The 22,758-nt window shown below is 40.6% G+C and overlaps 2 protein-coding genes across 7 annotated transcripts in view; one reads left to right on the top strand and one right to left on the bottom strand.

The window, feature by feature from the left end:
* Nucleotides 1-7,201, top strand: part of GPSM2 (G protein signaling modulator 2) — a 30,551-nt gene extending 23,350 nt beyond the window's left edge. For 4 of the 5 annotated variants that reach the window (XM_049807130.1, XM_049807129.1, XM_049807132.1 and 1 more), the window contains 7 exons: nt 42-150; nt 569-698; nt 1,222-1,292; nt 3,382-3,558; nt 4,342-4,504; nt 4,641-4,858; nt 6,580-7,201. In XM_049807130.1, the coding sequence (XP_049663087.1) occupies nt 42-150; nt 569-698; nt 1,222-1,292; nt 3,382-3,558; nt 4,342-4,504; nt 4,641-4,858; nt 6,580-6,744 (1,033 nt within the window). In that variant the 3' untranslated portion in view covers nt 6,745-7,201. The remainder of the gene's footprint in view (nt 1-41; nt 151-568; nt 699-1,221; nt 1,293-3,381; nt 3,559-4,341; nt 4,505-4,640; nt 4,859-6,579) is intronic. The other variant, XM_049807134.1, reaches the window with a different exon arrangement.
* CLCC1 (chloride channel CLIC like 1) lies at nt 1,421-21,970 on the bottom strand. 2 transcript variants are annotated; one of them, XM_049807154.1, is made up of 12 exons: nt 21,708-21,969; nt 20,683-20,823; nt 18,953-19,048; nt 17,954-18,061; nt 16,780-17,001; nt 15,445-15,585; nt 13,617-13,710; nt 12,388-12,485; nt 12,155-12,301; nt 11,257-11,547; nt 10,479-10,725; nt 1,421-4,486 (listed from the first exon to the last, which is right to left on the bottom strand). In XM_049807154.1, the coding sequence occupies exons 2-11, from the start codon at nt 20,812-20,814 to the stop codon at nt 10,498-10,500; spliced, it is 1,557 nt and encodes a 518-aa protein (XP_049663111.1). In that variant the 5' UTR covers nt 20,815-20,823; nt 21,708-21,969; the 3' UTR covers nt 1,421-4,486; nt 10,479-10,497. The 2 variants fall into 2 exon arrangements, with proteins under 2 accessions (XP_049663111.1, XP_049663112.1); XM_049807155.1 differs by lacking the exon at nt 1,421-4,486 and adding an exon at nt 9,602-9,622 and having other exon boundaries at nt 21,708-21,970.
* Nucleotides 21,971-22,758: the final 788 nt, after the last annotated feature.

Below are 22,758 nucleotides of genomic sequence, written 5' to 3'. Positions count from 1 at the left end.
AGTGTTCAGCGAGTATAATTGAAAATGTGTATTTTTTGCAGAATTGGTGAAGGAAGAGCATGCTGGAGTTTAGGGAACGCATATACTGCTCTGGGAAATCATGACCAAGCTATGCATTTTGCAGAAAGGCACTTAGAGATTTCAAGAGAGGTATGATTTTCATACTCTGTGTATGTTGGCTGGTTGCTTTTTGCTCTTATAGAGTGATTTTATGGAGGTGTGTTCGTACCTTGAATTTTGAATAATGGAATGGATTTTGAATTATTTTTGAGATAGCTGACTTCAAATTATTTCAGCCGTATCTCACTGCAACTAGTTCCTTAGTTCTTGTGCTGCCTCTGATAATGTCAGCATGGAATCCAAGTTAGTAGCCTAGCAAAGGTTACTTTAGGCTTTGTTATGTACCGTTTAGTTGTTATTTACTTCACTTAAAAGATGATTCTCTGTTTCCAGCTAGAAAACTTTTCCAGCCTTTTTCTCCCAGAAATCTAGGGGATAAGGTTTGCTTTATATTAACATGTGTATTCTTTGTGACAATACTAGAACTGCTTATTTTATTCGGTTGCAGGTAGGAGATAGAAGTGGGGAACTCACTGCTAGACTTAATCTCTCAGATCTTCAAATGGTTCTTGGATTAAGCTACAGCACAAACAACTCCATGATGTCAGAAAGCCATGTGGTAGATCACAGTCTGAATGGTATGTGCCTATTTCTGCAATACTTTCTAACAGGGAACTTCAGAAAGAATCTGTTGTTTGCATTGTTTTCTGACTACAGATGGTTCTTCTGGAGGATTTACATTGTGAATTACAGGTTACTGCTTAGTTTCTTCACATGATGTTTCTAATTGTCCCCCCGCCCCTGCACTTTTTTAACGTGGGACATTCATCTATTTGCTGCCAAATTATGTCACCTTTTTTTCTTACTACCATCTCAGTGACACTGGGGGTTACAGTAGAACCCGGTTCATTTGATGTTCCTCTGTTCAAAGATCCATGGTCCTTCTCTGTGTCCCATGAAAGCAACTTACATAGCTTAGATTGGTGTGAGTTTGAAGGCTGCTTTTACTAGTGGTTTTTATTCTCTGCTGATACTATTTACCTGCACTGTTTTGGAACTCAGAATTGCTGTACCTGGGATCTTAGATGCGTACAGCCACAGCTTTGAAGGTGACACCATAAGTCTTAACGATAAAAAGATGAACCTGATTCTTTCTTGAAGGTAACAGACCAAAAGTAGGACGCCGCCACAGTATGGAGAACATGGAACTTATGAAATTAACACCAGAAAAGGTCGGCACTTTCCTTCTTTCTGTTCTGCTGGTGAGATTGCAATGAGATGTTTCTAAGGGTTTAAGGTCAATAGTTATGAATAGTCAGAAGTATTATACATAACAACTTTGAAAGAACTCAGCAGAATGTTGGTGTCATCGCATCCCATTTTTTTTTAATGTAGTTGATCATAGGTAAAAGCAGGTCTAACAAATAATACTTTTGTCGTGTAGGTAACAGTCAGCATCTTCCATATGTAATGGCTGTAATGGCTTGTGGAAAGCTTGCTTTATTCCCCTCACAAGTAAGAACAGGGTCCTGTAGTGTGCATCAAAGGAATTCCTTTCATCTCCTCTTTAAAAGTGGTTTGAGGGTGCAGCATAAAAAGTGGTTTGAAGTAAATTCCTAAGCTTTAGCTCAGCTGTTCTGAACATTTTTTCTTTGGTTACAGTCATTTTATAGGCACTTAAAATACATGTCACGTTTTTCACTTTGGGATTTCAACGAACTTGCAAGCCATTATGAGTTTCAACATACATCTTAAGTAAGGATGCTATTTCTGAAATGCTGGAACTGAGTCGCAGATAGGTAAAGTAACCTCCCCCGAAGCTCAGAGAAATCCCTTGGGGCTGGGAGTTACTGATGAAAATCCTTGTGTCAATCTTTGAGAGATTTCCTTCAAATTCTGTCTGCCTTTAAACGGTAGGCTGGCAGTTCTACCTAAATGACTCCAGTGGCAGACTGAAATTGCTATTTTTCCCTTAGTATCCCAGTGGTTTTAGATACTGGGATAACTAATTCCCATCTCTTCAAGTGATGCAAAGCCTGCCCTCATGTTTATCAAATAGGAAATTAAATCTCAAAGCTTACATCTGGACAGCTGGTACAGCTGAAGTCAGCACTGATGCTCAAGAGCCTCTTTGTGTACTGATGTAAAAAGATCTTTGGTTTAGTTCGGGGTGATTTCTCTACAGGGAACCTCTAAGCTTTTGGCCAGTATCGGCTGTATTTTCTTTCTCTCTCTATCTGCGGTATCTTTCAAAATACATAGTCTGCAATAGTCTGTGCCCTAAATATGCTAAAATGTTTCATGTGGATTTTCTAATAAAGTATTAACCTAGTATTGCAGCTTAGCTTTTATAAAGGGCTTTTTTCAAGATACTCATTTAGTAGATTCTGAAAATTCATTCCATAAATGTCTTTGATACACAGAACAATGTATGACACTAGTATTAATGGGTTCGTTGTACAGGACGCCATCTTCTCTGAGTTGGAATCTGTCTGCTGAGCTTCAATAAGCTTTTAAAAGGCAATCCATATGGGTAGGCAGTGTTTTGCCTGAAAGATTTGTGACTGTGTTTACAATTTCTGATGTTGAATCAAAAAAAAGGGGGTTTGATTCAGTTATTTTAAGAGTGTGTCAGTTGTAGATAAAGCTGTCGATTTTGTGGATAATTCTGTTTGTTTTAGAAGAGAATTTAGGGAAAATCTGTCAGGTTGATAAAGCTATCCATTCTGTTTTTCAGTGAAATGAGGTTGTTACTCCTGTTTGCTCTTGTGCTGGCATTCTTCTCCCTTTTCCTTTTCAATCTTTACTGGGAATTTTGTGTGTATCAAGGACTTCATAGAAGGCTGGTTGAGTATCTGGATTTGTATAAGGGTTTGTTTTGCTCTAATGTTTTGTAAAACTAGGGATTTTTAAATTTTTTTTTTCTTCCCAATTGTAAGAATGTCAGGTAGAAAATGCCACCTGCATCTGCATTTTAGCATTCACATTAACTACATTTCCTGCACTTCAGTCAGCAAGGAAAACTTCAGTGTGTTTGATTAAATATACTATTTGACCACATTTTAATCAACCAGGTGTCACACTACAGTTCAGTTATAAGACTTACCAGTAACAGTACTAACCTGTTTCAGGTAACAAGAGCTCAATAACCACAGGTCAAGTAATGGAACCAAAACTTAAGTTTTCGCATCCTCATGCTTGGGTAAACTAAATAATATAAAACCTGCTTCAATTTGGGGAGGAAGAGCAGCAGCAAATAAGATGTAACAGCATGGGTAATTAAAATTAGAAGGCTTAATTTCATGACTCTTGTTTTCTTAGGTTCAGAACTGGAACAGTGAGATTCTTGCTAAACAGAAACCACTGGTTGCCAAACCTTCAGCAAAACTGCATTTTGTAAATCGACTAAAAGGCAAAAAGTACAAAAATGGCACCGCTTCCAAAGTTTTGCAGGATGCCAGTAATTCTATTGATCATCGACTTCCAAACTCTCAGAGGGTAGGTTTGGCGAGCTGTGGAAATCATAGCCTTTATTAATCTTTGTCTGATCAAAATGATGGAAAACATTCCCGCAGCTGTCTGTTTCAGCTTTACTTGATTTAAACGCCGTGGCTCTGTAAAACAATGCAGAATCTGTCTCGTGGGTGGTGCCAGCTTTAAGCTTTCCCTACTACTGGAACATTCTTTTTTCCTGGTGGATTTTCTAAAGTTACAGCTCAGCTTGCACATATATTTTATTCCTAGTCTCTTCTAGACTTCTCCAAACTTTAAAAAATCAAGTTTTTCCAATTCAGACAGTGGGAGATATTTTTGACATTTTTTAGGTTATTGCACTCTTGGCAGATGTCAGGTAAAATAAAAGAACTGAGTCATTTGATCTAGATAAGAGATGGAGTGCTTTTGACCATAGACCTGAAGAGACAATGGAAACTGTTCCTTGCTGTTCTTGGTTTTTTTCTTTCATGGGCATTTGGGGTTTTGGTGGATTCATGGCTGAGGAGTAGTAACTCCAGTTTTACTGATCAGAGTACTGTTTCTTTCTGTTTCAGAGAATGAAACATTTGTAATGTATTTTACCTTCCAAAAATGCTTGCCATACTATCAGCGTTGCCTCTTAGAGTAAATACCTGTCTATAGATATGGATGACTAAATGAATTTTTTTTAATGGATTTCAGATATGCAAATACCAAACATATTATTGGAATGAAACTGTGGTGCAGTTGTCCTAGTTTTAGGGGTATTTTGAACTCGAGAGTACCTAACTCTTCTCTCCTCTTCAGAAAAACAGTCGAGAGACTATGGCAGATGAAGGGTTCTTTGATCTGCTGAGTCGATTCCAGAGTAACAGGATGGATGATCAGAGATGCTACTTCCAAGAGAAGAACAGACTCTCAGCTGCTTCAGTGGCAACATCCTCTACTCCACCTAAAACAATGAGAAAATGTAATTTTTTAACAGTGAAATCTGTATCTGACTCTAGCTCCTGCCAAATAACTATTTTAAAAATGTATTTGTGTGCAAGAGTTACTATGGAAAGGAACTTATTTCTAGGCTAACTTGTTTTCTTCCTCCTCCCCAGCCTTTTCTACTTCTGTAGTCTCACCCCACACAGATGAATTTCTAGACCTACTTGCTTGCTCACAGAGCCGCCGGCTAGATGACCAACGTGCTAGCTTTAGTAATCTTCCTGGACTTCGGCTTAATCAACACAACAGTCAGTCAGTCCTGGGTCAACTCATGGCAAGTAACAACAGAGAACTAGATGATGACTTCTTTGAAATATTGATAAAATGCCAGGTATGGTTTTTTACAAAAATTCTTCAGATTCTGAGTCTTTGGGGATTTGATTTGTGCATACTGCTACTTAGTTGCTTCAAGTATGCCACCTTGTTTATCATGTGTTTTAAGATAAGAATCAATTTGGTTGATAAGGAAGAACGGAGAACAAAAAATCAGGATTTTTTTTTTTTTTTTTTTTACAATTTCTCTTTTGTGTTTTGACTCCCCCCCCACCCCTTATCCAGTGGCTAGTAAGTGTAATTTTGGTATTTATACCATGTTAACCATTTAAAGTAACAAATGCTGAAACAGTGAAGGAAAACAAGTGAGGCTATTAAAAGGAGTATGTAAAATGATTTTAAGATAAAAGAAGGGTTTAGATCTGGCTTGTTAGGAGGGCATCTGATATACCAAGAATCCTAACTCATCAAATGAAAGAATTTAGTACCAGAGTTTCAGTGGTGATAGTAATCACCATTCCAATTATATGAAGTTTAAATAGTAGTTTGTAGCAATATACAAATGAGGTGTCTGATTGTCAATTAGAGAATGGTGTATATATACACCAGTTAGACCAAACAGAATTTAATTAAAAAGACTTAAGTGTTTTACCTGATGGGTTGATAACAATCTCAAAATACAAAATTCAGATACTGTGTTCTCCAGTATGTTAGCTTGGGTGGGAAGCAGCACCAGGAATTGAGTCTACAATGACAGTGTTCATCAACCTGATGAGATAGCATGCTGTTTTAGCAGCTTGTCTGTTTACTTCTTTGAGTCAAGCGAAGAATCTGGAGATTAGTACGATATATTTTCTATCATATTAATGCATGTCTCTGCATGTGCATTATATGTAGCAAACGTAACACAATGACTGACTGTGCTTATTGAGAAAGGAATGGAAAAATTTAATCCCCTCAGTTAATTAGGGCTGCTACTGCTTTAAACAAGCAGAAAAGGGTAGCTGACTTCTGAGAATTTTTGTCTCAAAGCTGGCTCTGTCTAAGGTCTCTCCTGCACTGGAAGCCCTGGTTTTCCTAAAGTGACCGTATTCCCCTCCAGCTAGCTCAGCTGAGAAATACTCATTCCCAGCTCAAGCAAAGGCGCTACTGTCGATGGCTGCAGTCCACAGACAGACCTGGTGTGATAGGCTGGTGCTTGTAAAAACTGACCAGGAGGGGATAGCTGTGTGAAAGGAGCACAAACTCTCTCAGAGGTGTTAGCCAACTGCTTTGTAACATCGTGAGTAAAATGTACCAGTCTTTTTTTCAGTTTGGAGGAAAACTTCATCTCAATATTGCCTCTCCAAATCTGACACCAGTGTGGCCATTTTTTACTTCCTGTACAAGGAAAGGAAGACAACCATATTTTCTGTTGGATGAGACTAGAACTACCATGTACTAATGCTAAAATTCTTCTTCTGGACAAAGGACACTTAAATCTTATTCTGCAATATGAATAAGAACTACATTGGGTTGTTTTTTGGGGTTGGGTTTTTTGGGTTTTTTTCTTCAGATACATGTGGACAAGTGGTGTGGAGGAACCATTTTAGCTGTAGCTGCACTCTTACCGATTTCATTTGAGAAGTTTAACCTGAAACAAAACTTACAAATTAAATCCTTGTAATAGCTTTAAATCTGAAAACAAAGGCTTTTAGTAATTTTTCACTTACATTGTTAACTTATTTTATTATTTATATTCCTGTAAGTATGCAGCTTTATTGCTTGGTCTGTCTGTAGGGGTCCAGACTGGATGATCAAAGATGTGCTCCTCCATCATCTGCAAAAGGACCAACTGTACCAGATGAGGATTTTTTCAGCCTGATTTTACGATCACAAGCTAAGAGAATGGATGAACAAAGAGTCCATTTGCCCTCGACTATAAAGGGACCAAATTCTAGCTGAAGAAAGAAACAGGCATGTACTGTATAGTAGCATCTTAGGTATCATCTTTGTTTGCTGGAAAAACATATATGCCTTTTTACAGAAGACTGCAGTTAATAGCTTTGTCCCCTTTCTAATAATTTTTTGTATAATAGCAGCAGCATCACACTTGTGACCAGTAGTTAGAGTTGCCGCTGCTCTTTACAGTTGGCAGCTGCTTTTAGCGGTGCCTGAGATACGAATTACTGTATCTCCCTCTGAACTGCCTCTAGTCTATGAACATTAATACACATTTTTTTCCCTGTGAAGGTATTCTCATTACTGATGTGTAGATTCTACCACTGCCTCCATCTAGCACAAGACCTAAATTTGTATGTTCTTCTTAAAGAAAACTTTTTTTTCTGATTTGTACCTCCCTCGAAAAAGGTCCTGTCTTCTTTTGTACTTTTTATAAAAATTAAAAAAAAAAAAATAAATAGTTTCAGTACTTAATCTCTCTTTGCAGAAACACAGTTTGGAAGAAACAAACATATTAAAAAAAAATTTTTAAAATCAAACCCAAATTTTAATTCTGTTTAATACAAAAATAGTCTACTCAAAACATGCTGGGGTTTTTTTGGTGATATTCAGGTAAGTGTTTCCTGTATCAGAAGAAGAATTTTTTAAGAAGATATACTTGTTTCTAAGCAACAGCTGCCCATGCTGTTCTATAGATTGTGTGGTACATCTCCACCACCAGTAGTAGTCCATGCACCAGGGAATCACAGGGTTGGTAGGTACTTGGCATGAATTACCACAGATGTCAGGTAATTCCTGCAGGAATTGAATTTAAAATATTACACTCAATGTACGTATGCTGCTTATTACTTGCCCTCAACTGCTTCTCTTGATAGGGATGTGCTATGCTGGGGTAGTTCTTGGGAACAACAGTTGTAACTTAACATCTTTCCCTCAGTAGATACCTGTACTGAGGTTGTTCTTGGGAACCCTGAGGGCTGTATGTTTTTCAGTGTAGGTATCTTGAGTCAGAAGCCACCGATTTTAACACCAAACATGGTAAGCTGTTCACTTCAGGTATTTATAAATGATGTCATTTTTTAATTGACAACAAAAAAATGTTTTTTACAAATATGTTAACAGTAAAAAGAATCCCAAGGAGAATATCTATCCCTCAATGGATACAGAAGGGAACGTAGCAACCAGAGATGAGGAAAAGGCTGAGCTACTTAATGCCTTCTTTGCCTCAGTCTTTAATAGTGAGTCCAGTTATCCTCAGGGTACTCCACCCCTTGAGCTGGAAGGTAAGGCTGAAGAGCAGAACATACCCCCCTTAATCCAGGAGGAAATAGTTAGTGACCTACGCCATCTGGACACTCATAAATCTATGGGACCTGATGGGATCCACCCAAGAGTACCGAGGGAGCTGGTGGAGGTCCTTGCCAAGCCACTCCCTATCATCTATCAGTGATCCTGGTCAACAGGGGAGGTCCCAGAGGACTGGAGGCTTGCCAATGTGACTCCCATTTACAAGGAGGGAGGATCTGGGGAACTATGGGCCTGTCAGCCTGACCTCGGTACCAGGGAAGATTATAGAACAGTGTGTCTTGAGAGCACTCACATGGCAAGTCCAGGACAAGCAGGGGTTCAGGCCCACTCAGCATGGGTTTATGAAAGGCAGGTCCTGCTTGACCAACCTGATTGCCTTCTATGACCAGGGGACCCACCTAGTGGATGAGGGAAAGGCTGTGGATGTTATCTTCCTGGACTTCAGCAAGGTCTTTGACACTGTCTCTCATGGCATACTCCTTGAGAAGCTGGCGTCTCATGGCTTAGACAAGTGTACTCTTCGCTGGGTGGAAAACTGGCTGGATGTACGAGCCCAGAGGGTTGTGGTTAATGGGGTTAAATCCAGTTGGCAGCAGGTCACAAGTGGTGTTCCCCAGGGCTCGGTGTTGGGGTGAGTTCTGTTTAATATCTTTATTGATGATTTGGATGAGGGAATTGAGTGCACCCTCAGCAAGTTTGCAGATGACACCTGGGAGGCAGTGGCGATCTGCTTGAGGGTAGGGAGGCTCTAGAGAGGGATCTGGACAGGCTGGATTGATGGGCTGAGGCCAATCGTATGAAGTTCAACAAGGCCAAGTAAGTGCCAGGTCCAGCACCTGGGTCACAGCAACCCCATGCAGTGCTACAGGCTTGGGGAAGAGTGGCTGGAAAGCTGCCCAGCAGAGAGAGACCTGGGGGTGCTGGTTGACAGCCAGCTGGGTATGAGCTAGCAGTGTGCCCAGGTGGCCAAGAAGGCCAACAGCATCCTGGCCTGTATCAGAAATAGGGTGGCCAGCAGGAGCAGGGAGGTGATTGTTCCCCTGTACTCGGCCCTGGTGAGGCTGCATCTCAAGTACTGTGTTCAGTTTTGGGCCCCTCACTACAAGAAAGACATTGAGGTGCTGGAGCATAGCCAGAGAAGAGCAACCAAGTTGGTGAGGGGCCTGGAGCACAAGTCTCATGAGGAGCGGGTGAGGGAGCTGGGGCTGTTTAGCCTGGAGAAGAGGAGGCTGAGGGGAGACCTTATCGCTCTCTACAACTACTTGAAGGGGGGTTGTAGTGAGGTGGGTGCTGGTCTCTTCTGTCAGGTGGCTGGAGGTAGGACGAGAGGAAATGGGCCTCAAGTTGCAGCAAGAGAGATTTAGGTTAGATATTAGGAAAATTTTTTTTACTGAGAGGGTTGTAAGACATTGGAATAGGCTGCCCAGGGATCTGGTTGAGTCACCATCCCTGAAGGTATTCAAAAAGTGAGTAGATGGGGTACTTCAGGATGTGGTTTAGTGGGCATGGTTGATGGTAGGACTCGATGATCTTGAAGGTCTTTTCCAACCTAAATGATTCTATGATTATACCCCTACAGAAGAATCTACAGTTAATTTCAGCTTCAGAGTAAAATGGCATTGTGGAAATAGTTAATTCAAACTATTTTACAGTTACTTGAAAGTTTTACAAACATTCTCTTGCAGCTTTTTTAGAACTGAAATTGAATCCTGCTGCAACTAAAACTGTCCTGCTTTTGCAGAGAAATGCCAGAATATTCTTCCAAAAACCATATGCCACCATCAGTTTATTGTGCTGATCTTGGGTACTTTTACTTAGTGCTTCCTACTCCCCCTTTGGCTTTAAATTGCCCTAAAAAAAATGTGATACAACATCAGCTTCTCACTCCTCTACAAATTATTAAACTAGAAGACAATCATCAAGCTGCCCTAAAACTGAGCTGACAAGCAGCAAACTGATTCTAGAGAGTGTAAACCAAAACATAATAGTCCTGAGACATCTATTTGAGCTGCGATTAGTCTTACGTGAATTACATGAATATCAGAAATTTTTTTCAGGCTGTTTGACAGTTAACTTATTAGGCTTATGTTTGCTAGATCACAGAGTAGCAGTGTTTTCCCCTCACTGAGTATCTAGTTTTACTCAAAGTTTTACTCAAAACTTACTACACAAACTTAATTTCAAACAAGTAGCAACAGCCCACAAGCCTCTTTCCTTGGCTACTTAAATGCTGTATTATCTTACTTTACTTAACATATTTATTTCACATTCCAGAAGTAGTATGTACACTCAATCTCAGCCTTTAAAACTCTACTTACCTTATGATTACTATCTGACCACAGATGAGTTCCCATCAGCTTACTGATGCTTGATTTTCTACATTTGAGAACTAGCAAGTACATGACAAGCAAAGATTAGACAAAACTTACAGCAGAGCTTTGGGCTTCCTTAGTCTCCTTCCTCTGAGTCACATGAACTGCTCTTTTTCTTCTCTTCACGTGGTTCCACTGCAGAACTTTTCCCGTCTAGGTTTTTATTAGGATCACAGTTTTCTGCAGTCTCTCGCTTTGCTTTGCCTGTCTCCTGTTTCTGCTGCTCGAGTGCATGTTCTTCAGTAAGGTTTTCAGCTGTGATAGTTTCTAGTCTACAAACTTCTGACTCAGTGTGCAATCTATTCTGTAAAAATTAATAATAAGCTATTAATCAAGCAATCCAAAGTGATGGCATCTGTTGCTTCAGGTGCATCTCAGCTCAAGGGGCAGAAGTCCCCCAAAGCATGACTGGTATCTTTTTCTCCTGGGAATCATGTAAATAAGCACCATCTAAAGTAGAAGTCTATTTTTGATTTTCTATAGTTTACAGAAAAGTCAACACTGCTGTTTCTCCCTGCTTTTCCTCTGTGGGTAATCATTATGCCCAGGCTGACATAAGTATTGATCTCTCAAAACAGAAGTTATTTAAGTCTTTACTACAAAAGAAGAGTTTTAACTCAGTAGCGTCCTGCCACAGTTAGCCACTGCACAGTATTTTTCCAGAACAAAACACACCCAAGATAGATACCTCTACCGTTCTATAGGGGAGCAGGTACTTCCTTAACTCCTCTCTCCCCAAGATTTAGTTTAAGCTGTTGTTTAAACATGTTCTAGCAGATGACATTGAAATCTATTAGATTTAATCCCAGCTCAAAGAGCACCAGGACTAACATACACCAGGTTCGGGTTTGTGAGACTCTTCTACTTGCGTTTCTGGCTCATGGCTTGTATGCACGATGTTAGGACTTCTTCCATTTCCTGGTCTCACAGGAGCATCTCCTCTGTCGTAAGGTCCTCCATAATCATAAGGAAGCTTCTGCAAATAATAGCCATCTGATTTATTCCCATCATATTGCCCAAAGGCTATTTTCTCCTGTTGACTGTTGGGTGGAGGAAGACTTTTCTTCTGAGAAGATGTTAAGTATCTTAACACAGACACTGATGATCCTGCACCATAGCAGAAAGCCTGGGGGCAGGGAAGAAAGAAAGAAAAAAGAAAAAAAAAGAACAAAATACCAAATATTTGCAGCCTACAGTTTTCACATAGCTGAAAAACACTGAAAGAAAAGCTCAGATGTTCAGAATGGCTACAGTAAAATTCAAGCTTTCTACAGTCTGACCACACTGCAGGAACTGCCAGACTGGATATAGTTCATCTTTGGTGCTACAATGAAGATGTTGAAGGCTCTAACTCAACGTTTCCATGTACAAAATGCCAATTATATGCATTGCTGTGTAATGACACAAAGAAGAAATGCGAACTAAGCTGCAATAAACTGTCACAGAGCCTAAGATTTTAAGCAGTTTAATGCTATTTTATCCCACTTGGAGAGTGGGGGAGATGTGGTTTAAATACAAGCTAACCTATTTTAATTGCTAAACCAACAGTACTATAAAGATTTTGTCAAGAAAAAATTCCCTTGTAGAAGTAATTTCATCTGTGCTAAGAAATCTGTTCACTAGTACAAATAAGAAATAAATAATATAATAGATAATAATACTTAAATATAAGTAAGTTTAATATATAAAAAACCAAAACTGAGCTTTTAAGTAGAAGATAAATGTATACAAACCAGGACAGCCAGAGCCATCATAATAAGCACTGGAACCTGCAGAATGAATGGTATCTCCTTCATTAGTGCTTTGATGAATTCACCAATACCTTGTCCTATGTGCTTCAAAGGCTCAGTTACGAAGTTGGTGAAAGTAATTGCCAATGCCTAGAAAAATACAAAAAGAAAAATAGTGTTGTCACTGATTACAAACATAAACATGAACAGTCTCTTTAGGCTTGCTATATATATACCTTTGTCGGTGGAACCAGCAAAACAGGATTTACTAGTAGAGTTTCATAGTACTTCTGACAGGGATCGTCCTGAAATGTCCATTTACTTCTGAGCCATTCTGTAGTCAAAGCAGAGACCTATTTTTACTACTTTTTAACAACACATTTTATGACACAGTAGTAATACAGAAAGTAGCATTTCAATTATAGATAGAAAAGAACTCTTCTAGAGATGGTTCAAAGCTCAGATTTATTTTTAACTGAGATGATTAGCTTGGCAGTGTAGTTTATCCAGTCATGGGGATGCTGGAAGGAATGGAAGGGAAGACTGGAAAGAAAGAAAAGAAACTGAGGTTTTCCCGTGTTTGGTCAAGAAAGTTCTCTTTATTAGATGAGCTTAGTCCCTAGAAGCCTCAGAAGAGAAATAAGTCTCATCTGTGGGAACTACTATCTAGCACGTTTTGTCCACAGCTACTGAAACAGAGGTAATTGAGTGTTATTACTTAACTGCCAGGCTGCAAGTAGATTAAAAAAGTTTATTTTGCTTGCTAGATTTCAAGGGACTATTTTAGTTACAGGCAGAAAGTCTTACTCCTTAAGGGAAATTCTAAGTTATAAACAAGTAATTTATGATATCAGTGTTTCTGTAGTTTTAGTGCAGTCAGAACACAAACCATTGAAATTTGACATAAACAGAGCAATCAGAGCCAATAAATTGTAAAGGGAAGACCATAACAAGCACTCATTAAGAGTTGTCATCATTAATTTACCTGCTATAGCACTGGATAACAAGTAACAGCTAATTAAAAAATTCAGATTTCTCTGTAAAATAAAACCACTAGAGTAAGTAGTTACAGATCTAATTTCTGAAGTCCACTGTACTGTAGGCCTTGCAGATAAAAAAAATAATTTAAAAAAAAAATCTTTTTCTTGAATTCTGCCCTCTAATCTTCAGTAAATGGCACTGAATGGTACTGGGGAGGGCAGCTGGGGAAGCAGTCACAAAGTAAGTTATAAGGAAAAGAAGTAACACCATGACCTGCTCTAAGCACAGTTCTGTAATCAGCTCTCCTCCAAAGGCCTAGAAAAGGAAGTTTGGTGGACCAGAAAAATGGTAAAACAACATAATCATGTATTGCTGAAGAAAATTCAATGTGCTACTCATGAAGAAATAAGAGTATTCTTGGATACTATTACTGAGTATTTTGTGATCTTAAGTACTATTACAAAATAACAAAACAAGTATTTACCAATAAGACTTTCTCCCCAGTCCAACTTCTCAGCACAGACGTTATCAAACTGCCCCATTTTCGCAATTTCTGCTTGATGCTGTGCAAAGGCCAGCTGCAGGAGAATAGGAATTACTTGTAAAACATAAGACAAGGTGGTGCTGGGAGCAGAACACCTACATCGATGCAGCACTGCACTTGAGCTAATGACGTTTGCTCTTAGCAGGCTTGGGATAATTACCCAGGCAAATTTGTACTAAGAAAAGTTTGCTACTAAACAATTTAACAGAGTTAAATTCTCAGTACTTCCTGGGAATGGACAAAAACTACCAAGATGGCCACCTCTGAGTTGCTCTGCAAATGGAGTCTGAATTGCCAAAAAAGCAAACTCCAATATTCAAAGATACAAGTTCAGGGCACAAGTAATCTGATGAGATCTTGTTTCCTTAAAATGTTTCTGGATTAAAACCAGAGATGGCTGCCATGCAATTACTAATTAAAGCATCAGGACATTCTCTTTTATTTTTTAAATAATTCCCATGAACAAATACCTGTATTCATAATAATTTTGCCTTACGGTTTGCAACTGATAATTAAATAGAAAAAATTAAGTCAAATAATCTGTTGAAAAGCAGACTGACTCAGATTGAGTCCTCCGCACGGCAGTCCACTCATGTTCCAAGAGCCCTCCTACTCTCTGGCACTGTGCTATTCCTGGCTCTGACAAGCTGCAGTTAAATTCTGATGACAAGATGCGAGGACCAAGATTCGGGGGTTGAGCTATGACCTAGGAACATAAATTCCTCCTCATTAAAACCAATACCATTGTACAGTCAGCTACTGTATCACCATTAATGAAACATTTATCTCCAGTCTATCACACATTAAATACAGTTTCAGCCAGGAAATCTTTAGAAAGAAAAAACTCTCCTCACAATATATTTTCATAAGACTTTTCTACCGTCCTGGTTTTGGCTGGAATAGAGTTAATTTTCTTTCTAGTAGCTGGTACAGTGCTATGTTTTGGGTTCAGTATGAGAAGAATGTTGATAACACACTGATGTTTTCAGTGTAAACACTACTTAACAACTAAGTCAAGGCTTTTTCAGCTTCTCATGCCCAGCCAGCAAGAAGGCTGGAGGGGCACAGGGAATTGGGAGCGGACACAGCCAGGGCAGCTGACCCAAACTGGCCAAAGGGGTATTCCATACCATGTGATGGCATGCCCAGTATATAAACTGGGGGCACGTTGGCCTCGGGAGGGGATCGCTGCTTGAGAACTGGCTGAGCATTGATCAGTGAGTGGTGAGCAATTGCATTGTGCATCACTTGTTTTGTATGTTTCAATTTCTTTATTATTATTATTATTGTTGCCATTTTATTATTGTTATTATTATCATTATTAGTTTCTTCCTTTCTGTTCTATTAAAACTGTTCTTCTCCTCACCCATGAGTTTTACCTTTTTCCTTCTGATTCTCTCCCCTATCCTGCTGGGTTGGGGGTGAGCAGCTGCGTGGTGCCTCGTTGCTGGCTGGGGTTAAACCATGACATCTACCAAGCTGATTTAGACAGAGTTCAAATCTGCCTTGCCCACGCAGTGAAATCACAGCTCTACTGCTTTATGAATATTTTATCCTGCCTCTGCAGCAGGATAAAAGTTGGCAGGGTTTCTTTTGTTCTTTAAGCTAATACACCTGTCAACATGCAAAACAAAACATTCATCCCTTTATTTATTTTGCGGCCAAGTATTGCTTTATATAGACTAACTAAAGGAACTAAATAACCTTAACTCCCTCATAACTGTAAAATTTTAAGCCTAAAAGCCATTAAGATTTCAGAACAACTTACCTTATACAAGTAAAGCCAATTCCATGCAAAACTGATGAAAAAACTTATTAATAGAACACGTTTTAGCTGAACAAACCAATGAATATGTGTCCAGAGCTCTGTAGCTATTACAGTTACAATGCACACTAAGCACAAGAGTATCTGAAAAAGAAACAGGAAAAAATTATGATCCATATTTGGAATTTTCCAAGCTTACTGCCAGTACACATGAAGGAAAACTTTTGTTTTTATAGTGTCATTTACACAGAACAGTTGAGAGAATTTTTCCTTTCTTTCACAGCTTATCTCAAGCAGCACAAGGCAGAACAGTTTTATGGCATTACTAGTAGTCATTCCTAACACAGCCTGACGTTGCAGTTGCTAATTTCTTTCTTCTGATGTTTAGTTATTTCTTCTTTATGATATTTATCACATTACCTACCATACTTTAAAACTGGTGTAATTCAGTGCTTGAGTAATACGTGCCTAGTATGAACCACAGAACTGCTGCTGTCAGCTCCTGCAGTTTGGTGAAGAGACAAAGTTACAGTCTGGCTAACAGCGGGAAGACTTCAGAGAAGCACTTCACAGTCTCTTTCCATCTGACAACTCCTAACAGTGAGGTTAACGCTACTGACAGCTTGCTTTTTTCATTTGGCTTCCATGGACCCCCCTCAAAACCAGACAGGCTACTTTCAAGATCATGTCAGCATAAAATGTTAGCATATTCTGAATTGTAAAAATTTATTCAGAGAGCTTCAGCTAATGAGAGATCCTCAGCTTAGCACTTTGTAACTCCATTTTAGAGAATATGACATTTTCCCATAGTCATGCTCTCCTTCTCTCCAACACTATACATTTTTTTTTCCCACAAAATTCACAAAACCCTCTGACCTGTAAGACCTCAAATATATACTTGTCTCAATATAAATATATTCCAACTCCTGCAGAAGCCAACAGCTTCAACATCTATTTGAGGAGACAAATCTGGAAAATTTATAATGCACAAATTGTCAGTTTAAATGATAAGAAAGTACTAGAGTCTAATGAGTCATGCAACACAGATATAAAAGAAAGGAAGAGAAAAAAGAAAGCATAGCAGAAAAAAACCCCACAAATCTACAATAACAGAAGATGACCACAGAAATAAAAAACTTGAATTCTTACTTCAAGTGAATATATCGCCTCTACCTTCAGCATGAAACAAAAAGAGTGACTCACTGTTAAGTACGATGGAAAGAACTGCTTTATGTGTGAAGTTACAATGGTAGTATTCATTGACTAGATAGATATGCACAAAGAAACCGGAAAACCCAGCAATTAAAGAACAACAAAAAAACTTTCTTCTTCTCTTACCAGAAACATATTATATAGGTCAATACCAAAAGTGTCTTCAAATCTCCAGTGCCAAGCTTTGTAATCATGGTGCTTAAAATTGATCAAAATATCACTAAGTGCATCATCCACGGCACCTGACTGCCAAGTTTCCTCATTGAGAAACCTGAGGATCTCCAAATATGTCTGTTTTGTAAGGATGATCTCAGCATCATAATGGACGTGGCCCATGTTTTCCTCAGGCTGAATTAAAAGCAAAGTGAAACAATGGTTAAAAGCTGCTTATTTGGAAATAGAAGTACACGTGAAAAACTGTATTCCTAGGCAAAAACCTGATTATATATCCTCATTATGCACCAGCACCTTTTTGAAGCAGACTGCAGGGAGCACACTATGATTCTACAACCTATTTGTTCATTCTTCTAAACTATATAAAACACAAATTCAACTGGTTTGTACCCTTTCAGTTCTACAACAATAACCTAAAAAATGAATTATCTCACCTGTTATTAAAATTTTAGAACCAGTTCTCATTAACAAGTAATAATTACGAATGCGCTATGTGTGCCCCAATCATGGCTGAGTAATACAGATGGAAGCTATTAAATACTGAAATAAGAAATTTTACATTACTAAGTATAATGTTCTTTGTTAGATATGAATTTTGCTTATTGCTAAAAATTTATTCCTCTACCTCTGAATAGAAAAAAAAAATTATCCAAAGACAATATAATAAAGTAATAAGGTGATTCTTATATGCAAACTCTAATAAGCTACTACTCCTAGATGGTTAAGTGGTAGAGTCTTAAACAAAGGCCTAAAAGGTCTACCACAAACAAACAAACAAAATCTGGGTCTTTCAAGTTTAACACCCATTAACATGAACTGAACAGGGTATTACTATAGCTGCATCCCAGCAACAGATACTTAGATACATACTGTGAATTCACATCATCGTCCTTTGGATGCTGTACAGGTCAAATGGCAACTGTCTCTCCTGAGCAAATACTGCTAACTAACAGCAATACCAGATACGCATACTTCTGTCATTTTTTCCTTTGCAATTCAGTTCCCTTCATTTTAATTTAAATTTAAAATATGCCAGAATAATTAATCAATACTTGGTAACTGTGAAGAACACATAAAGTAGTAATATGAATTCTAAATAATTTTTAATGACTCTTCAAATACTCACAAGGCCAAGTTTTCCAGCTTCATTTAAAATCTTATTCAAGTATCGCTTAAAAATATAAAAGCTACGACTTTCACGTGATTTGGCATTCCTCTTCTCACAATCTGCAATCTGCAATGTAAAGACACTTTTACTTGCTTCTTGCTGAAACCAGCTTGTTCGTAGGAGAAAAAAACCCCTACCAATACATTAAACTCAGGATTAAGAGAGACACATTTCTTCAGTTTAGCAACAACCCTGTGATTAGTACACCAGATAAAAAGCCTATGCAGTTGCTGAAGATACTACTTTCCATGGGACTGGCCAGTCCTGTAGATTTCAGATCTGCTAATAATATGGTTTGAATACTAACCTCACTAAGTCTAGAAAAAAATAAAGAACTGGATCTCCTTAAATTTTAAGTTTACATCTGGGAGAAAACAAACAAACAAAAAAAAAGGAACTGTAAAAAATACTAAGTAACTAAACCAACATTAACATTACATATCCCATTGGGTCTCCAAATGGCTGAGGGAAGCAAGAGCCCCAGTAGCTACACAAACATCACCGCATCCTCCTGAACTCGGAGGAAGCAGCAGCATAGGGGTCTTACAGCCACTCCCGAGAGCTGCGGCATTGCATGTTATGGTCAGCCACAAACATGTTCTCTATGGCTACAACCCACCCCTTAAAATCCAACAGAACTGAACAACTTGAAAACTAAAAGTCAGGTTTCTTAGTTTTTGGCAGCATGGTCTAACATCAACACTATGTGTCGGTGACAACTGGACAGAAGCACATAGCTCCTATCAACTTCTGTTGCGCTAAGAGCAGAGCAGCAATTTGAAGTCGAGTTCCAACTGCTTCCAGTCCCCCTTCTGAATAAAGAGGTTCCCCATACATAATGCATGGTCTCTCACAAATTATGGCAGCAATTCACCTGTTCTACACTGTCCAGAAAAGCATCATCTGAAAGCACAACCTATAAAAAGCTGGAAAATATTCTGAAGTTCCACAACAAACCTTCTGTTGCAAGGAATCTACTTCCCTGGAACAACTTGATAAGATTTCAGTACTGACTGTATCCACAGTCTTATCCTCAGAGTCATGATAGTTTGCCTAAAATTACATAAGAAAAAAGCAGATATTTTTAGAATCAAAAAGTTTGATCAATATGCCATGTTACAATTCTGTAGTCAGATCACTTTAAAAGGAGCAAAGGAGCTAAAAGCTGAGTGTTGGTCTTTGCTGCTAATACTGTCTCAACGATACTCTAGCTGCCTCTCTGCTGTTATTTTCGACTCCAAACGGACAACTGCTTTAAGTTAATCTAAACGCATACTGCCTTCAGAAGGTGAGGTCTTGCCCTGTCCTTCCCCCCCTGCCCCTTCCCCTCCCCTGAGTGTTGGTGAGCCACCCAGTACATCAGATTAGATAATTGGACTGGCTAAAAACTGACTCAGCAAGCAAAGGGGCAGTTTTCAGCCAAACAATTTTCCAGTCTAGCTGGCCATGCAGCCAGCCAGACCGAAAGTAAACACAAAACCCCATTCTGGATTGCATGCCTTGCCTTTCGTGTTCCCTCTTCACTCTGAAACATGTGATTTATTCTGTTAATTGCTCAGACTTAGTTTTAGCAGTGCTGCTTCTACACAACCAGGTATGCACATTGAGGAAAGTCTCCAAAAAGACATGTAACATCACACAAATCGGTGAGCTCATGCTGATACAGCCCACACAGCCTACCTACCTAAAATCTCTCAGGGCAGAACAGAAAAGAAATCCTGAAAAGATGGATTAATCCAAAGCAGTCATTTTTTTCCTTTAAGATGCAGTTCTGTTTTTGTGGGAGAAAACAGTAAAACTCCTAGCTACTAACTATCAAGTGGGCTTGGGGCAGGTGGAGGCTGAGGAGAAACTCTGTAGAGATAGAATGCCCTAAGCATTAAAAAGGCATTATTCAAGACTGCAAACCCAAACTTGATAGCTGAAGAATAACAAAAATCAAGGGTGCCTGTACCAAAACCCCACAGTTTACACTGCCATGTGTGCACATACGTACTGGATAAACAATATGCATCTCACAATATGTGTAGAGTCCACCTCTCAAACAAGACGATTTACCTTGTTAAAATTTCATATTCTCCTCAATGTTCATGAATTATTAACCGTACAGCACTCAATCCCTATTCTGATCTTCCTTCTGGAAACTCTGATGGCCAGCATTACAAAACACCACTGACTTCCATAATACTCTCACACAATAAATGGGGTTTATTCCCTAGTAACAACCAGGGAACTCAGTAATTCAAGTAAAATATAATCATTAACTCTTAATTCCCCCAACTTTTATCAGCTAGAAACTTAATTTTCAAGATATTTAACACTATACTTGAGAAGCAAAAGCTGCTTTACCCAGTACTTCTCAGAGAAGTAACTTGTGGAGCCACCACCTCTGGAAAGACAAAAGCATGGTTCCTGTGACTTGATCACTGTGCAACAGAAACTCGTCAGTAAAAGGCTCCGAGCTAATTATCTACAATAGCATAGATTGCTGTTTTTTTCCTTGCAACTTTAACAATGGACACACAGCACTTTCCTGGGTATAGACTTAGATGTAACCTTGTAAGACCTTAAAAAGACCGTAATTCTATCGTTTTCTAATGTCGTGATTAAAGGGCAATCCTTCAACAGCGTATGGCTGAAGGACTGTTTGGGAGACACATGTATTCATGCACCCTTTCTTTTTCTACCTTGTAAGGTCTTCTCATTGTTCCTGATGCAGCATCGTAATTGAGCATATCCGTGGGGTCAATCCATTCATCGTTTTGAACTTTACCGCTCCCTATTAGCACAACTGCACACAATACCAAAGCACACAGCATCCTGTATCACTAAATAGAACAAGAAATTCAGATATTTAGTCCAGGATGTAACACGCTGTACAAAAAACCTGAAACAATCTTACAACATGAAAAAAATATTCTCTGGTGTGGTTTAAAAACTCCGTTCCCCACTAAGCAGGTTAAACTTCACTGTTGTAATTTTCTCCCCCCCCCCCCCCCGATAACACTGGCAAGAACACGCAACAATTAAACTGTATTATGTGACCGGATCAACACAACCGGCTGCAGTTACCAGCAGGTGTAGCGGACAGTTCAGCAGTGCTAAATACGATAAAACGGTACGGAACTCCTCCCGGCCTCGAGACGAAGGTCCAGCACCATTCCCACTACACAAATCCCCCCTCCAAGTCTTGCAGAGACCGGAGGATGTTCCCGCCCGGCGCGGGCGGCAGCCCCGCCGTGCTCACCTCACTGCCGCCCCGACAGGCCCGAGCCCGCCCGCCCCCCTTCCCCCCGGCCGCAGCCGCTGCTCTGCCCCGAGCCGTAGCTGCTCTGCCCCGAGCCGTAGCCACCCCGCCGCCCCGGCCGCCGCCGACAGAGGCCGTAGGCTGCAAGCGCTGAAACGGCTGCGGAGCGGAAAACCCCGTCTAGTACTTCTCCTCCTTCGCTGTCGCCTTGCTTAGCTCGGACACCAAGGCCACGGTCTGGGTGGGAGGACGCGCGGCCTTCCACCCTTTCCCGCTCCCCCCACTCCTCCTCGACGCTTCACCGCGACGAGCGCCCTAAGGCCCGGACGACGCGCAGGCCGCGCCCCGACAACGGGGCTCCAGTCAGCGGCCCCGCGCGCCGCCCTCGGCGAGGCCCCGCCGCCGAGCGCCGGGCCGCAGCCCCCCCTCCAGCTCCAACCCGCGGCCCCCCCCCCCCCCCAGTACCTGAAGTCTCGGCCCGTTTACGCGGCCCGCATCGCCTCGCAGCCGGGCAGGGGGGGCCGCACTACTCCCTGCCCCTTACGCCTGCGTTCCCGGCGCCGCCGCCGGTCCCTCCCCAGGCCCGGCACCGCCCCGACGCCCGGGGGAAGCCGCTCTCGCCGCCGAGGGGCCACGCAGAAGCGGCGGCTGCAGCTCCGCTCCGGCCCGGAGGCGGCGGGAGGCGCCGGCCTCCCTGAGGCTGCCTCAGCCCCGCCGTTCCTGCGGGCGGGGCCGGCCGGGCGGCAGCAGCTCTCGCCGGCTGCAAAGCCACACAGGCAGGGTAAGCAGCGAGCGTAGGAGGAAGCGGCCAGGAGAATAATTAACGTCTAAAGGAGGAGCAGGGTGTGGAACGCAACCACTGAAAGCAGGGAGGACGGAGCTGTGGAGCGGAGGCGACACCACAGTTAACATTCCCTGCCCGGAGTGGAGCGGCGAGGCGGCCAAACGCCGCACACCTGCAAGAGAGGCAGCAGCAACTCCCCCGCCCCCCGTACGTGGGTTTATCTTTTTTTTTTTTTTTTTTTTTCTATTTCTATTGACAGCTCCAGGCAGCCGTAGAGGAAGAGCAGCACCCTTTAGTAAATACAAGCAAGAGGGGGGAGGTCCTAGATAGGAACAGCTCCCAATCCCTAGAAGGTGGGACATGAGACAACAGCTGTAAAACTAGACCCTCTTTGTAAAGACACAAGCTGTAATAAAATTAATTTAATGAAATCACTAGTTAAAGAAGTGTAGTGCTCATTGAAAAACAGCCTGCCAGCTTTGACTATAGATGGACAACTGGAGGAACAGAACAGTTAGAAGCTCTACTTTCCTCCATAGCAGCATTAAGACCTTAACCTATGTGTCCAATTCAGAAAAAGAAACAGATTTTCAGCTCTGTGCCACTGTACTCTTTTACTTACCACACTGCAAAGTCAGATACGTGGAAGTAGTATCAAAGATCTAAAGTCTTTTATAGTGGTAGGCATACAACAGGTTCTGACGTATGATTTAAGTATCAGGGTTGCACTGA

Source organism: Accipiter gentilis, chromosome 8, assembly GCF_929443795.1.
Source record: "Accipiter gentilis chromosome 8, bAccGen1.1, whole genome shotgun sequence".
Lineage (NCBI taxonomy): Eukaryota > Metazoa > Chordata > Aves > Accipitriformes > Accipitridae > Astur > Astur gentilis.
This window is presented reverse-complemented; position numbering and strand designations above follow the sequence as displayed.

Coding starts and splice junctions, on each gene's coding strand:
- CLCC1 (XM_049807155.1), bottom strand. CDS start 20,814: ATGCTGTGTGCTTTGGTATTGTGTGCAGTTGTGCTAATAGGGAGCGGT. Junction 12,302..12,387: donor TGCTGGTTCCACCGACAAAG/GTATATATATAG, acceptor GTATTTTTCTAG/GCATTGGCAATTACTTTCAC. Junction 10,726..11,256: donor CTCACAAACCCGAACCTGGT/GTATGTTAGTCC, acceptor TAATTTTTACAG/AATAGATTGCACACTGAGTC.